This window comes from Vigna umbellata, chromosome 3 (genome assembly GCF_029865625.1).
Source record: "Vigna umbellata cultivar VRB3 chromosome 3, Vumbellata_1.0, whole genome shotgun sequence".
NCBI lineage: Eukaryota > Viridiplantae > Streptophyta > Magnoliopsida > Fabales > Fabaceae > Vigna > Vigna umbellata.
Genome location: NC_142167.1, coordinates 55,258,263 through 55,274,808, shown reverse-complemented (window position 1 = coordinate 55,274,808; position 16,546 = coordinate 55,258,263). Strand labels below are relative to the sequence as shown.

General features: G+C 33.4%; 2 protein-coding genes across 3 annotated transcripts; both read left to right on the top strand.

Annotated features, from left to right (window-relative positions):
- Positions 1-1,309: 1,309 nt before the first annotated feature.
- LOC148202974 (serine/threonine-protein kinase PBL34-like) lies at positions 1,310-5,330 on the top strand. Its single transcript, XM_088108144.1, has 7 exons — positions 1,310-1,325; positions 1,643-1,859; positions 2,637-2,974; positions 3,068-3,203; positions 3,680-3,816; positions 3,890-4,013; positions 4,519-5,330. Exons 2-7 carry the CDS (start codon positions 1,655-1,657, stop codon positions 5,034-5,036), a joined length of 1,458 nt encoding a protein of 485 aa, XP_087964270.1. The 5' UTR covers positions 1,310-1,325; positions 1,643-1,654; the 3' UTR covers positions 5,037-5,330.
- Positions 5,331-7,788: 2,458 nt separating this feature from the next.
- On the top strand, positions 7,789-14,962 carry LOC124822438 (alpha-amylase 3, chloroplastic-like). 2 transcript variants are annotated; one of them, XM_047294443.2, is made up of 13 exons: positions 7,789-8,188; positions 8,735-8,865; positions 9,012-9,066; positions 9,161-9,283; positions 9,420-9,540; positions 9,684-10,033; positions 10,446-11,170; positions 11,281-11,470; positions 11,715-11,821; positions 12,496-12,745; positions 13,400-13,522; positions 13,753-13,920; positions 14,523-14,962. In XM_047294443.2, exons 1-13 carry the CDS (start codon positions 7,793-7,795, stop codon positions 14,685-14,687), a joined length of 2,904 nt encoding a protein of 967 aa, XP_047150399.2. In that variant the 5' UTR covers positions 7,789-7,792; the 3' UTR covers positions 14,688-14,962. The 2 variants fall into 2 exon arrangements, with proteins under 2 accessions (XP_047150399.2, XP_087964268.1); XM_088108142.1 differs by having other exon boundaries at positions 13,753-13,963; positions 14,523-14,664.
- The last annotated feature ends 1,584 nt before the right edge of the window (positions 14,963-16,546 follow it).

Sequence of the window (16,546 nt, the reverse complement as noted above, 5' to 3'; positions counted from 1 at the left end):
AACTCTCTAAATTTTCTCAAACTATTTTTGTCTAGAAACTATTGTGCTAGTCTAATGACCAAGTCCCTAGGAGTTAATTTTACCAAACACTTCAACTAAAACCAACAATTAAATATATTAATAATAATATATTATTATTATTATTATTACATACCAATAAATTATTTAAGATTTGATTATAAATTACAAATAGAATACATTTATATATTCCAAAACTGACTGACATGTGATTTAGTTTTTATTTCTAATCTTAATTCCTAATAAAATTACATAATAAATAAATGTCCTAATTAATATTAAAACTATAAAGGTTAATATTAATTATAATAAGTGACATTGATTTCAAATATTTAATTCTTTACTAAATTCATTTATTAACATAACTCAATTTCTAATACGAAATTAAATGACACACACACACACAACTATATATGATAGATGCTTTAACAAACAAAATAATATTTATGATTTAAATTAAAGGAAAATAAAAGTATATAAATATTTATAGATATAATAATGATTAATAAGTGAGATAAAATTATATAATAAATACAAAATTACTATTTAATATTAAACTTATACATAAATATAAATAACATTGAATTCAACATTTAATTCAGCATTAAATTAAATACAAAATTAAATTGAAATATTTCCTAAACATTTGATTAATTTATAGAGGTCTGAAGTTTCTTTTAAAAATTTTCTCTCTCTCTCCCTATATATATATATATATATATACATATATATTTAAAAGATAAATACTAATTATAATAATTATTTTCTCACATCAAGGGTGACTGTTATGAAATAATAAAAACACACATGATAAATGTTAGTTCCGAAACCGTAAAGCTGACTGCGAGGTTGGCTTGGCTTTTGCTATTGTGGACAGCCACGTCATCATCACAGTGGGTCCTGCTCTCTTGCAACTCAAACTCCTTCTCTTCTTCACAGTCACACACTCTTTTTCTAGTCTTCTTTTGCAAATTACAAAAATCTCCTTTTTATTACGGTCACAATAATATTTATCATTACAATAACAAAATTTAATTTAATTCAGATATACCAAAATCACAGTTCATCAGATACCAATAAACTAAGGAGAGAGAAGCTTAAGGAGTTAGTATAGTAATTGGTAACTGCTAGCTCAGTATTATCAAAATATTTAAATTTGGGAAACTGTAATAAATATGATTAATATGTTTAATTTAAAAGAAAAATCATAATTTTTTGTTGAGCAAGGTGTTTATTGTGGTATTGTTGCAGAGGAGGACCCATTTCAGTTATGTATCTTTGAGCGGAGATTACTGAGTTCAGCCCAGGTGCTGTTCACTCTGTTCTTTCTGCCCCCACTCTCCTCACTTCACTTTTCATTTCCCAATTCCCAATCTATCTACCCTTCAAGTTTTCTTTTTTCCTTCTGTTTTTTTTTTAGCTATTTTCACTTACTTAATGTGATCTGGTACTTTTCCCCCTTTCTGTCTTTATTTATGGGTCTTCTGGGTTGCTCGGTTTCAAGGGGTGTTGGGTTGTAAAGTTGTGATCTTTAGGTTTTCCGGGGGAATTTTCCATCTGGGTTAGTGGGAGGGTAGGAGGAGGTGGTATTTGGAATTGATGATATCTGGGTTTGGTTGTCTAGGAACTAGTAGAGATGGGTTTGGGTGCTGAGAATGGTAAGGTGGTGGAGCCTTGGGATGTGTGCAAATCAAAAGGGAGGAAGAAGAAGAAAGGGAATGAAGAAGTGGAAGGGGCTGGGTCTGGTTGTTGGTTTAGGCTCAGGTTTATGGGCAGCTGCATTTCCTCAAGATCCAAAGTCGATACCTCAGTCAGTGGCAGCGGCACCAGTACTCATTATGGTAATCATTACTGTTTCCATACAAGAGTTGCTACTATTCTTGTTGTTCTTCTTATCATGTGCCTGGATGTTCCATCTATGTGAATGTGCTTGTCATATGATTTATTTTTTGTGCATAGGCTTCCCCATTTTTGTTTAGTGATTAGTTTGTATTGGGGTTTGGGAATTCTTTCTTTAGCACCTGATGCAGGCTTGTTTACCTATTTTGTTTGCTATTTGGTTGAAAGTTACCATGCTATGTAATGTGAAATGATACACAAACGAGTACGAGTGCTGTGGCTGCGGTTTGGGGGCGGGAGCAAAACAAGGTTGAAATTGAAATGTAATTGAGTTTTTTCAATTCATGTTAATCCAGAACTGCAGTGGCTTACACTCTTTATCCTATGAGATATGCAATGCATTTGTAAGCTTTATATGTAGAATGTTTCCTTTACCACACCTCCATGTGGTATTCCAGTTCACAATGAGAAGCCAGCGAAAGAGTTTAAATTTTAGACTGGCTAGGAAATAAGTGTCAGATTTGACTTTTGTGGTGGTAGGTAATTACTATCATATGAGCTTGAGATTAGATATAAGGAAAGAGGGTACTCCCATTTGCTCTTTGGGCAAAACTGAATTTCAAATATATGCTTTAAAGGTAGATTACTTGAGATTGTCTTTAATTCTGAGTATTCGTATCTACCATAAAATCTATAGTCCTTGATGCTATTTTTAGTTTTTTACTACTTGTCCTGATACGCCTTTCTATAAAATTCTCTTTCTGATGGCTTCTCATTAGCTGAAAGTAAATCAACTAATGATACTAGTAGAGACCAACCAACGGCTCCAGCAGTCTCTTCTACAACCACTAGTAATGCCGAAAGTAATTCATCCACTTCCAAACTTGAAGAGGAGCTTAAAATTGCTTCCAGGCTGCGAAAATTCCCTTTCAATGATCTTAAGTTAGCTACCAGAAATTTTCGGCCTGAAAGTTTTCTTGGTGAAGGTGGGTTTGGTTGTGTTTTCAAGGGGTGGATTGAAGAAAATGGAACTGCTCCAGTGAAACCTGGCACAGGGCTTACTGTTGCTGTAAAAACCCTCAACCATGATGGGCTCCAGGGTCATAAAGAGTGGCTGGTTTGTATATTTTCAAAACTTCTTATTTTCTTCTATTATTATCTACTAAATTCTACATTTCCAATGATCATTCTCGTTTGGATCACGTGACAGGCTGAAGTAAATTTTCTTGGCGACCTAGTTCATCCGAACCTTGTTAAACTTGTGGGTTACTGCATTGAAGATGATCAAAGGTTGCTGGTGTATGAGTTCATGCCTCGGGGTAGCCTAGAAAATCACTTGTTTAGGAGTAAGTTACCCTTTTCTATGCAATTCGTTTCCACTGTTTCTTCTATGATAATAATTGTTACATCACTACTGCACCTTGAAATTTTGATCACATAAAAAAGAACCCTGCTGGATTTCTCTCGTAAAGCATGGTTTCAGATCCACAGAAGTCAGGTTATAAGGTTATAAACTTTTGTTAATTTGGCATGGAGATCTAGACGTACAAGGGAAAAGGGGTTACATAATGTAGTACGTCTATTGTATTACTATTACTGTTGTGATCTGCCTATTTAGAATAATGCATGAATCTAATCTATACCATTATAATGATTCCATTAATAACTTTGTTTCTTTGAGTATCTCAGTTGTTATATAAGGGATTTAGTAGTTTTCTCTATCAGGGTTAGAACTGTAACTCAATATTGCGGTTATATATTTTATATTTGGATTATGTCTTTTCTTATTTATGTTCTCAAGTTGAAATTATGCCATATGTAGGATCCCTGCCTCTTCCATGGTCCATTAGAATGAAAATTGCCCTTGGAGCTGCTAAGGGTCTTGCTTTTCTTCATGAAGAAGCCGATCGACCAGTAATATATAGGGATTTTAAAACTTCAAATATACTATTAGATGCAGTAAGTGCCAAAAACTACATTATGATTACATGTGTTTCCCTTTTTGTTCATCTAACGTTTTGTACAAATTCAGGAGTACAACGCCAAGCTCTCGGACTTTGGTCTTGCCAAAGATGGCCCAGAAGGTGATAAAACCCATGTGTCTACTCGAGTGATGGGAACCTATGGCTATGCTGCACCAGAATATGTCATGACAGGTAACTTTTGGTTGATATAGCACTTCCAAATCTTAATGTTTTAGTTAATTATTTATCATTTTATCTATAAAGTCTTGAATGCTTAGGCGTTGATGCTATTTCTATCTGACTTCATTTTGTTAGGTATTTTTCATCTGCTAAGTTATTAGTTTTATTTATTGATGATCATTACTTTCAACAAAATTCTAAACAAAAATTGTAAACATAATTCCTTGTGGGACTGTTTTAATGTTTGGAATGTTTTAAGCTTTTATCTCTGATATTATTTGTTTTCCACTCTAGAAAAATTATGATTAAGATAGTAAATTAGTTGATCTGTCTATATTCTCCCTGTCCGATGATCAATTGTATTGATGGGTTTGATATCTTCAGTTGTGTTTTCTTAATGTTTATGACTTACAAAATTGGAGTTTAAGTTTCAGTTATGTTTTTTCCAAATGCATTTAAACACAATCCATCCAATATCTAATTGGTTGAATTCTAATAACATTCACTTGTGTTGCAGGTCATCTTACATCAAAAAGTGATGTGTACAGTTTTGGAGTGGTACTACTGGAGATGTTGACTGGGAGAAGATCCATGGACAAACACAGACCCAATGGTGAACATAACCTTGTGGAATGGGCTCGGCCGCATCTGGGAGAGAGGAGAAGGTTCTACAAGTTGATAGACCCTCGTTTGGAAGGGCACTTTTCGGTGAAAGGTGCTCAGAAAGCTGCCCAACTAGCTGCTCATTGCCTTTGTAGAGATCCAAAAGCCAGGCCTCTGATGAGTGAAGTTGTAGAAGCTTTGAAACCTTTGCCAAACCTCAAGGACATGGCAAGCTCTTCATATTATTACCAGACGATGCAAGCCGACCGCATTGGAGCGAGCCCCAACACAAGAAACGGTCGAACACAAGGAGCATTGCTCAGCCGCAACGGACAGCAGCAAAGGAGTCTTTCTATACCAAATGGTACCTATGCATCTCCTTATCACCATCAGTTTCCTCAACCATCTCCAAAGACCAATGGCAAAGCGTAGAGCTGGTGAAAATTCTCTTTTTCCCTTTCACCTTTTATGTCATTTCTTAGTTTTTCCGTGTAGATGTACCTTGTGTCAAAGCATCATCCGTTCATGGAGATCTTGAAAGCAAAAGAAGCATGTTTCTTTATGATATTATGTTATGGCTTTCGCTTGAAAGAATATTTGGGTGGGAGCAAGTGAAGCTTATCGAGTTACTGTCTCTTCTGTCAAATTGTTATTCAATATTTTCATCAGGGTGTTTGAAAATATTGAACATTATGAAATCATCATCCTTATTTTATTTTCTTTTCACATTTCTCACCGGAAATTGTTATCTCTTAGGCTTTGCTTGTGATATCAAACCCTGCACCTCTTTAAACTAATCACTGTCTTTTTGTTTATAAAAAGATGAGAAAGAAGCTTTATTGCTTAATTTTTAGCACTGATTTGTTCTCATATATCTTGTTTAGCTTATAGACAGCGGGTTATACTTTATACAACTTTATTGTTATTAAAAATTCAAATTTCAATGTTTATATATTGATCGTTGGCGCTGTTCATTCTTATCATTTTTATCTTTAAAGATTATACTGTTTGGGGTTCAAGTGTAGGATAATATACTTTTATATGGGGTCGCATTATAATGTTCCAAAAGTATTAGTTTATGATTTTCCTTTTCTTAAAGAATAGTTATGGTGGAAGTGTATTAATAATGTAATACTTTCCATGTTCACTTAGTGTTCTAACATTTTCCTTTTCTTACCTTTTGTGTAATAATTGAAGGTCTAGAGTGCATAATTATCTTGGTGAAATGTAATTGTTCAATATTTTCATCCATAACTTTGTTTTTGCTAAGTTCAAATATTTTAAAAAATTATGAAATATTTTTATAGCTGTTCCTCCCCTTCCCCAACCCTCACCTTTGTTTTTCTTCTATTGCATGCATTGTGTTATGCTCTCGATTTAAGAGATGTATATACACAACAACCGAAAATGTCTTAGAGTGGAAGAGAGGTTCTAATGGAAGATGAAGGATATCATTAGAACATACTATGTTTTTTTTCAAACCTTTTTATTTACTTTAATTCTTTTGATATAATGTTTTTATTTCTATGACTCTTAACAATTACACATGGAAAAGAGTTATAGATTCCTAAAATATTATTTACATGAAAGACTTTAAAGAGTCACAACTTCTCATATAAAGTGGACTGGAAAAACAGACATTAATAATTATGGGTTACATATTTTTTTTTGTGTGGGATTGTTTTATATAAAATTATGCAAATGGGCATTCTAGAATTCTGAAAAGTCATTTGCTCCTATTTAACATATGCATAATTCTAAAATATATTTTGGATAAATTTTCAAAAATGTATAAAGTATTTCGATAGTTTTTGTCCATCAAATATTCTTGTTAGTGTGCAGGAAGAAAAGCTAGGGTGCAGAAAGAAAATCCTTATCACGGTCGAATTAAGAGAATGATATTCCCATAACACCCAATATATGTTTGACTAAATTAAGATATTAGCATAGAACCTTTAAATAAACACAAATTAAAGTGATGAAACATCAAATATTTAGGCACAAAGTATACATGTACAGGAATGGCAAATATTTTGGGCATTTTCTTCTTCCACCCCTACTTTTGTTTTTTCCCTTTCCTGTAGCTATAATATATTTATTAAAATACTTTGTTTTCATTTAAATAAAATAATACTAATGAAAAAAATTAAATTATATGACAAATGATAAATAAAATCCATTAATAAATTGACGTTGACACAGTAATCCTTATTATGATTATGATTGATAAAACGAGACCTATCATAATAAATTTGATTTATTATGATATATCTTTTCTACCTCGTACGAAACTTTTTATAACTTCCATAATACCTAAATATTTATCACAAAAAATTCATTTTATATGTCAGTATTATATATACTAGTATAATCACGTTTTCCTTTATATATATATATATATATATATATATATATATATAATTTTCTTATTACATAAATCAATTAGTAGAAGAGAATATTGTAAATAATAATATGTAATGTTATGTTATTGTTCATTTAAGTTTGCAATAATTAGGAAGAATGAAATACAAAAGAATATACAAATATTATTTTAAGAAAAAAAAAAAAGAGAAATAAGCAGGGAGAGGTAATAAGGGCATAACAATGATTAAATTTCAATGGATGCTTCAATGGAAGAGAAGAAGAAAGAAGCAAAAAGGAAAAGAACGGTGTAAGAGACATTCAAGAACGTTGTATGTCTTATGCCCTACAACTCAAAATATATGATTACAACTTAGAATATTGATTACTATTAGTATATGTCGTGATGCGACATTCCATCATGTGATTTGGTTCGTTGGTTTCACGTCAGGGTTTAATTACTTCTCCTAATCGTGTTCTTCCAAATCAACCATGCATGTGGCAACACCAATTACGGTTCACAAACTCTACATTCATTTTCATTATACATTAATATTTATTATATTAAAAAGACCTTCTAATTTTAGATAATGTCGTCTCAGGATTAATAAATGGCTGTTGCTTCCAACATGACACTTTCAAATAACTAAATTTTTTTAAGCAACTCCTCCATACCTAAAAATGCTCTGCATTTTCCTTCAATTTTAATAAATGGATGGACTTTAAAAGATAGGTTTTGAGATAAAAAAATTAATGTAAAGAAATCATAGAATACAAATAGGAGGAACCTATTCTGGGATTCTTTTGGAAAGAAAATTTTGAATCCAATGGTGTGGAGAGAACACATCAAAAGGGACCAACAACAACTTTGTCAAAGGCCAATGCGACCACCTACCTTCCTTTGTTCCTTTCATCTTTTTCTTCTTCTTCTTTCCATTTGCTTGCAAAGCAAAACAGCCATGTCTACCGTTGCATTAGAACCTCTATTCCAACTTTGCTCCAGAAAACCTTCGTTTCGTAGCCGTAAACCAATCTCACTGAGACCCTTCTTTCTTCCCACGTGCTCCTCCAATCTCAATGATGCATCCTTCATCTTCCACCACCAACCTCGTAGGACTCTCTCTCCCGTGCATGCAACTTCAGTTACAGACACCCCTACCCTCCACCCCCTTCAATGCCCTCAGACCATCACCAGCACTTTCGCGATCGACCGAACCCACATGGTCTCAACTTTTCTTTCCCATTTTATGTGTTTGGATATATGTGACATGGTTGATAGATAATCATGTCTCTTAAGCAAGAAGTCCTAGGTTGAACTCAGGTCAATGTGAATAACATAACATATTTTGGAATATGTGAACTCCTTGAGACCCTAGTAGCTGGGGAATATCATGCATTCACGCAGAAAAATATACATGGATGTATCACCTTGTTTGGTTTCATGACAGAGCTGGGGAATACCCAAGACGGAAAAGCTTTGATTTTTATTATTTTAAGGAACAAGTTTGGATGAAAGAAGTAGTAGGGTGTTTTTTTTTTTCTTTTTTTTCTTGTTAATAATAAAAAGGTTGAAACTTTTGATCAACCTTTATCAATTTTGTCATTGAAATCTTCGTTTTTTCTTGGGTGTAGCGTGTGGTAGGGGTTATAAGGGAATCACCATGCATGCAAGACAAAAAAGGTGTTTTTATTTTAATTTTGTTCTGTTATGTGTTTACCCAATTAAACTGTTTGGCATTGATGGGGTTCTTTGCGATTGAACAATTTAGGCGAAGGGAAAGATTTTTGTGAGATTAGATCACGGAAGGGATTTGAATGATTGGGAGCTTACGGTGGGCTGCAGTCTACCTGGAAAATGGATTCTTCACTGGGGAGTTACCCTTGTTCAAGATGTTGGAAGGTACATCAAGCTAAAACAACATACTTGAGTTCTCTTTGATTCTGGATTTGAACTTCTGTTATTTTTTAATTGATATCATTGCAGATCTTAATATTAACAATCCAACTAATTTCATGTATAATTATAACGTAAGCTTGATCCTCCAGGGAATGGGATCAACCTCCTCTTGATATGATACCCCCTGGATCTGTTCCTATAAAGGTAGACAAAAAGCTTCGTGAGTTGCCATTATCAATATGGCACATATTCACATTGCCATGCAGAAAGATTAAGTTGGAAGTGAATAATATTTCAGGACTATGCAGTAGAGACCCCTATGAAGAAGTCATCCTTATCCGCAGAAGGAGATACGCTTCATGAAGTCAGGATTGGCCTAAGAGCTAAATTTGGAATTTCAGCAATTCATTTTGTTCTCAAGGTTTATTTCTAACAATTGCCACTTGATAATGCTCAAAGAGAAGGCATTGATTCTAAGAATTCTTTGACTGAACATTGTTCCTCCCTTTTGTAATTTCTTTCTGCATCCCAATTGGGTGTACCTGTTGCTCATTCAGGATGAGGAAACTGGAGATTGGTACAAAAACGAAAGTAGAGATTTCGTGGTTTCTTTGGTGGACTGCATTAAGGCGGATTCGGATATAATTGAACCTAAAAGAGGCTTAGATTTTTGGCCAGGTTTTTCAAATCGTTAACACAGTAGTTCATTTGCTTCAGTAAAAAAGTCTCTATTGTTTCTCATAATGCTCTGGGAGTGTCAAATAAATCATAATCATGTGATAAACAGTCAAAGATTTGTGATTATATTTCTTCTATCACAGGGAATTTGGGGCAATTATCTAGAATTTTCTCCAAGTCAAAAGCTGACGAAAATAAAAGTAGTGAATCCAGAGTTCCAGAACGAGAAAACAATCAACCAGAAGGTTTCTATGAGGAAGTGTATGTAACAAAGAAGGTTTTAGTTAGTAACTCTATCAGTGTCTCCACCAAGAAATGCTTTGAGTCTGGGGCAGTTAAGGACATTTTATATTTTGAAACTGATCTACCTGGAGATGTTGTCCTTCACTGGGGAGTTTGTAGGGATGATTCAAGAAGGTGGGAAGTTCCACCTCCTCCTCATCCACCAGGAACAGTACCATTTAAAGACAGGGCTTTGAGAACTCAATTATTGGTACAAAACTCACTAATCTGTCCTTTTATTCTCCTTTATGTTTTGTAACTTATGTTAGAAAATTAAATGTACTTCATGCCTAATAGCAACCAAGTTATGTGTAACTTCTTCCTCCATGGGTTTTTCTGTGCTGTGTGTCTTCAAAATATACTGCAGAAGACAAAACCAAAAAATCCTGAAGAAAATCTGAATTCAAATTTGGATTCACCCAACAATTCTTCTGAGAGCTTTTTTACGTGCTCAGCTCCTCCCCCTTCTCTCTTTTGGTTCTCTTATTTTGGTTAGGATATATTGGTACAATATTGTAGATAATGCCTATCTTTGTGTTTTATGATATAGAAACCTCTAATATCAAACACTCCATTAACAAAGAAGATATAGACACTCATTCCTTATTCTTCCCTTTTTGCAGCCTAGAAAAGATGGAAAAGGATCTTCAGCACAAATCACTCTAGAAGAAGAATTTTTAGGACTTGTTTTTGTTATTAAGCAAAATGAAAATACTTGGTTCAAGTACTCGGGAAATGACTTTTATGTTCCCCTCTCAAGTTCTAGAAACTTGCTTAATATTGGCAACAAAGAGGATCTGTCAGAAGGTGTGCAGATTGAAAAGCCCAGTCAGCAAAATTCTTTCTTTGCATTTACTGATACAGTAGCCTATGAAATAAGAAATTTGGTCACAGACAACTCCTCTGAGAAGAATCAAAAGAGAAAATCTAAAAAGGTGCAACTAAGCATTTTTGAAGAAATTGAAAGGCTGGCTGCTGAAGCCTATAATATATTCAGGAACTCCATTCCAGGTTTCTCTAGGCCAACTACTGCAGAACCGGAAGCAACTAATGTGGAACCTGAGAAAACTGTTATGGAACCTGAGAAAACTGTTGTGGAAGCAACTAATGTTGCAGAGACACTGTCCCTGGAGTCAAAAATATGCTCAGCGACAGGCACAGGGTATGAAATATTATGCCAAGGGTTTAACTGGGAATCTCATGTATCTGGAAGATGGTACATGGAGCTTAAAGAAGTAGCTTCAGAACTAGCATCAATTGGTTTCACTGTGGTCTGGTTACCACCACCTACAGAGTCTGTTTCACCTGAAGGATACATGCCGAAGGATTTATATAATTTAAATTCCAGGTACTTGATTAGATGCAGTCTAATTCTTTTACTGTAGTTGAAGTGAATCTTATAATAACTAGGTAAAAGGTTCAATGGTTACAGTTTTTCTTTTTGAAAATAAATATCAGATATGGAAACATGGATGAACTCAAAGATTTGGTGAAAAAATTTCATGAAGTTGGGATCAAAGTTCTAGGAGATGCTGTTTTAAATCACCGCTGTGCACATTATCAGAATAAGAATGGTGTTTGGAACATATTTGGAGGCTGTCTTGACTGGGATGATAGTGCAGTTGTTTCGGACGATCCACATTTTCAGGTTTGTCTGTGAAGGTTTTGGATAATTGCTCTGCGTTCTTGTTCTTTGAACCAATAACATTAGTCATAAAGTAAAGCAAAACAAGATAGATAAAAGGTTTTTACTTTTTCTCTAACAGTTAATTTTTAGGGTTCAAGTTCATCCCTTTCTATTATGTTCCATTGAGAATTTTAACACTATCATAATTTTTACTTTCTGGGTGAGCCTGAAAAAAAAAATACTTAATATCCTGTCTAACATACAGGGTAGGGGCAACACGAGTAGTGGAGATAGTTTTCACGCTGCTCCAAACATTGATCATTCCCAGGAGTTTGTGAGAAAAGATCTCAAAGAATGGTTATGCTGGTTGAGGTTGATATTTTTAGACTCAAATTTTCTTCAGCTTATCATTAACAAAAAATTGTGGTCAGGAAAATGCATCCAATCAGTTTGTGACTAAATCATTGGTTCTAATTATTGAGACTAATGGTTTTTGTTGCCAAGATGTATGCTGGAGACCTAGAACATACATTAAAACCGTCTAAAAAATTTGTAAATTTTCATGTTTGAAGCTTTATGTTTCAGACTTTATTCTGGCCGTTAGTTGTGTTGTACTTGACTTGGCAACTACCACAATGACTAACAATAGATATTTGTCTCATGTACAGAATTTTTAAGTTGTAGCTACCACAATGACATTTTGATGCTAGAACAAGTTATAGCTGTTTGAGACCAAGCTGGTTTATTATCATCATCATACATTCTGTGTAGTTGTCTTTGTCTTTGTCTTTGTTATGACATCTCCTGGCAGTAAAGGATGCCCAGCTTATCTATTCAGTAGACACTGGACAAATTTATCATGTGTTCTGTGCTAGTTGTATATTGGTTATTAAAGACTCATTTTATGCAAAATCCATGTAACTTGTTTGCACATGGAAATGTTCAAATATTCACATGGAACTCTCAAGAGCTTTATGGTGTGATAATGGCTGACTATAGTGTCTTATAGAATTGTTTACTTCCCTAATCCTGTATGTGACCTTCAGGAAAGAAATTGGATATGATGGATGGAGGCTTGACTTTGTGAGAGGATTTTGGGGTGGTTATGTAAAGGACTACATAGAGGCAAGTGAACCTTATTTTTGTGTGGGAGAGTACTGGGATTCTCTCAGTTATACAAATGGTGAAACTGATCATAATCAAGATGCTCATAGGCAGAGGATAGTTGACTGGATCAATGCTACCAATGGTAACTCTAGTGCATTTGATGTTACAACAAAAGGGATTCTTCACACTGTAAGCATTAATTCTGGCACATCTTTTTCAAAGCATTTGTTCAAGTTTGCATATTCAATGTAACAAGTCAAAAGGATTTTGAAATTAAGCTAGTTTCATTTATTTGGTGGAGTTTATAGACATTTTCTGGGTGAGTAAAGACAGTACACTATTGGATTTCATTAGATTTTTTTTATTTTTTATTTTATATTGCAATAGATACTTAATTTTACTGTTATATCAAGTTTTGAATCTTCTGTGGAAAGACAACATGTATATGAGGAAGAACATATATCACTCATGGATTTGGCTCCTTGACAGTGAGGATGCATATAAAATAAGAAAATAAAGCTATATTTACCCATGATTTAAAGTAGGTTAAATTTATAGGACTCAGTGATTTAAGTTCAGGGTGAATGTATACTTACTTTCCTAAATTGAGGATGTTCACTTTAAAGAATAAAATGCACTTGCAATTATTGATTAAGAAATAAACTTTGTTAATAATTGCAATAAAATCAAATGAATGCAACCTATAATGATATAAAGCCTCTAAATTTACTTTCCAACTAAACCTGTAAGTGTTGCAAGAAAACACAGATGTGCTTACTATAAAACGGTTGCATTTCCCATTTATTATTTAACATTGAAATGTTAAATTCTTGCTGAATATAGGCACTGGAAAAATGTGAATATTGGAGATTGTCAGATGTGAAAGGAAAGCCTCCAGGTGTTATTGGATGGTGGCCTTCTCGTGCTGTTACCTTTACAGAGAATCATGACACTGGTTCTACTCAGGTTTGAACTTCCTCATTCTAAATTTATCATGATACATCCTGACACTTTAACTGAGTTTAATTTCGTTGAAAACATTTATGGCCAACAATTTCTCACAGAAAAGGTTGCTCAAACTCTCTTAAAAATAATGCCAGCAGTATAATTGCATATTTCAAATTGGACATTTTTCTTTGAATTTCTTCTGACTGTTTATTCAGATTTGTAGACATTTTTCATATCTTCTTTTGCAGGGTCATTGGAGATTTCCCAGTGGAAAAGAAATGATAGGATATGCTTACATTCTTACTCACCCAGGAACCCCATCAGTCTTTTATGACCACATTTTCTCTCACAACAAAACTGAAATAGCAAGTCTGATATCTCTCAGAAAGAGGAACGGGATCCACTGCAGGAGTACAGTAAGTATAACAATATTGTCCTGTGTACCAAATCTAATATTGTGTAAGCATTTTCAGGGTGGAAGAATGAGAATGAACTTTTTTCTTATCATACTAAAGCAAAATAATGTTGGTTCTCAACATACAATAAGAGTTAAACCAATTACTCAAAAATCATAATGCAAAATGATAAATGACATTCCATAATGTGCATCCACTGGTGGAGATTGAACATCAAGAATCGTGATTAGATTCTCTTGATTGTTTCATATGAAAACTAGTACGTTTTCTGGTTTATATTTTTCATGATTGTCTTTTTCAAAATGTAATGATATTCTTGGAAAATTGATAAGCGTGCCATTCTTTCATTAGATGCATGTTGTTCTTGAAGGTACTAGTAGTGCATCTAGAAACACACGGATAACTATAATACAACTATTAGCTTCTTAAAATCACACCGGAGACATAGAATAAGCACACTAACAGTGTAGATTTTGCATCAAAGTCCATACTTGACATGCATTCTAGTCTTCCATAATCGGTTCAAAATACGCATTAATGTACTTTGAAACATAAATGTTTTATATCTTTGGAGTACTAACTTTGAAACTTTCTTGCTCTAGATTCAAATTAGCAAAGCCGAAAGGGATGTTTATGCAGCCATCATTGACGAAAAAGTTGCTGTGAAGATCGGACCAGGACATTTTGATCCATCAAGTGGCTCCATGAAATGGTCATTAGCTATTAAGGGAAAATACTACGAAATTTGGGAAGCATCGCAACCATAGTATAGCCATTACTAATTAATACTTTATATACATACATACATCTATCTATATATATATATATGTACATCTACATATATATTCCCTTGTACATTGTCCACCATGCATGTCCTCTATTGAAGGGAGTTGTGCCAAGTAGTTGCTTAATGTATATATAGGCTTTGTAGTTATGGCAACATCAAGTGATAATAGTTATGTTTAGTCATATTCTGATTTTTTTTCTTGTAAAACATGCTTTATTTGTCTCCTTTTATACTACCGATGAAGCTCGAGGTGTACTTCCTTCTTTGATCGCACGTTTTCCTTATTTGGATTCGAGAGGCTTTTTTGATTGCATGGTATTCTATAAAATTTTCTAATGATGCCCTTTTGTCCATGTTAAGGTTATCTCAGCAACCATATGGAACATGACATCACTAAAACATAAACAACAAAAACCTTTAAGAAATTTCAAGAATAGTTTATAAACATACATAGCCATAAATGGTGTTTGATTCATCAATGTTTTTATAGGATGCCTATTTTGAGAAAAGAGTGTTGTACTTTTCTTGGAAATTCTTCTCCTACAACATGCATTCCATTATCTCCAAGATATTTAGATTTCTCTTCCCAGTGACCTTACTTTACCAAACAATAGATAGTGTTTGATTCATCAATATTATTGTGGGATGTCTATTTCAAGGAAAGAGTTGTACTTTTTTTCCTAATAAATTCTTCTCCTACAACATACATCTCACTATCTTAAAGATATATCAAATTTTCTTCTCATTGACCTTGCTTTTCTTTATTATGGGTTGTAGGAAGCATTAAATTAAATTGATGTTCAATTCCTGAATCGAGTAACATTTTTCATTAAAGATAACTTTATGTTCCCATTAAATAGGTTGATTGACACTGAACACGATTTGATCAATGTCAGGAACATAAAGAACATGCGAAGTAGTTTTTGTGTTTGCAAAACTTTTGATTGTAGCTATCCACTTTCCTTTGATTGAGAGATAAACACCATTTCCCATTTTGACTTAGTTGACACCTTAATTATCTCAATAATACCTTATAACACGTTATCAATAAATCAATTTTCACTTGATTCACTAATGTAGAAAAAAATGACTACAAACTGTTCATCTGACTCTCAATTAGAAATCTAAGTTTTGCCAATGTGTGTGTTTTTTTGTAATTGAAAGCTACAAACTTCGTGTTTCATGCAGTTGCATTTTTCATTTAATCTCTTCCAACATCTAAAAGTTGGATGACCTTTTTTACCCCAATGTTGATAAGATGGATAGTTTTTCTTTACTTTCTTTCCTTAATTTTTTTTTTGCTAGGTGCTCACCCATTGATGCATGGTTTTGCTTAAAAATCTTCTTTTTATTTTTTTTTTCAACATAATATTATTTCATCAACTTCCATTGTTTGTGGGTTGCAGATCATGAACACTTTTGTCATAATGATCTTTAAACAAACCCTTTGTTTTCTAGCAAGATTATAGATGTCTCACACCCTTCCAATACCATTGCCAAAATTTTCTACAACAAAATATCTAACCAACAAAACTTATTTTGTTAACAAGATCGAACAATTTGTTTAAGTATTTCTTGATTATTTAAGATTATTTCACCCTTTACATATCAAATTCCCTCGTTAAAATTAAGCACATACATGCTTCCTATAGATTCTTCCATTTCCAACATATTTCTCTTTCGGTTGCACATACATGCTTCCTATATATTCTTTCATTTCCAACATATTTCTCTTTCGGTTGATCTGATTTTTTTTTTTAATTTATTTGAAAGTTATGATTTTTGAGAAGATATTTTAACAAATACCATTAAAAAACATTAAATTGTTTTAGCCTTCTT

Coding starts and splice junctions, on each gene's coding strand:
- LOC148202974 (XM_088108144.1), top strand. CDS start 1,655: ATGGGTTTGGGTGCTGAGAATGGTAAGGTGGTGGAGCCTTGGGATGTG. Junction 3,817..3,889: donor CAAATATACTATTAGATGCA/GTAAGTGCCAAA, acceptor GTACAAATTCAG/GAGTACAACGCCAAGCTCTC. Junction 4,014..4,518: donor ACCAGAATATGTCATGACAG/GTAACTTTTGGT, acceptor CTTGTGTTGCAG/GTCATCTTACATCAAAAAGT.
- LOC124822438 (XM_047294443.2), top strand. CDS start 7,793: ATGGTGTGGAGAGAACACATCAAAAGGGACCAACAACAACTTTGTCAA. Junction 12,746..13,399: donor CAAAAGGGATTCTTCACACT/GTAAGCATTAAT, acceptor TGCTGAATATAG/GCACTGGAAAAATGTGAATA. Junction 13,921..14,522: donor GGATCCACTGCAGGAGTACA/GTAAGTATAACA, acceptor TTCTTGCTCTAG/ATTCAAATTAGCAAAGCCGA.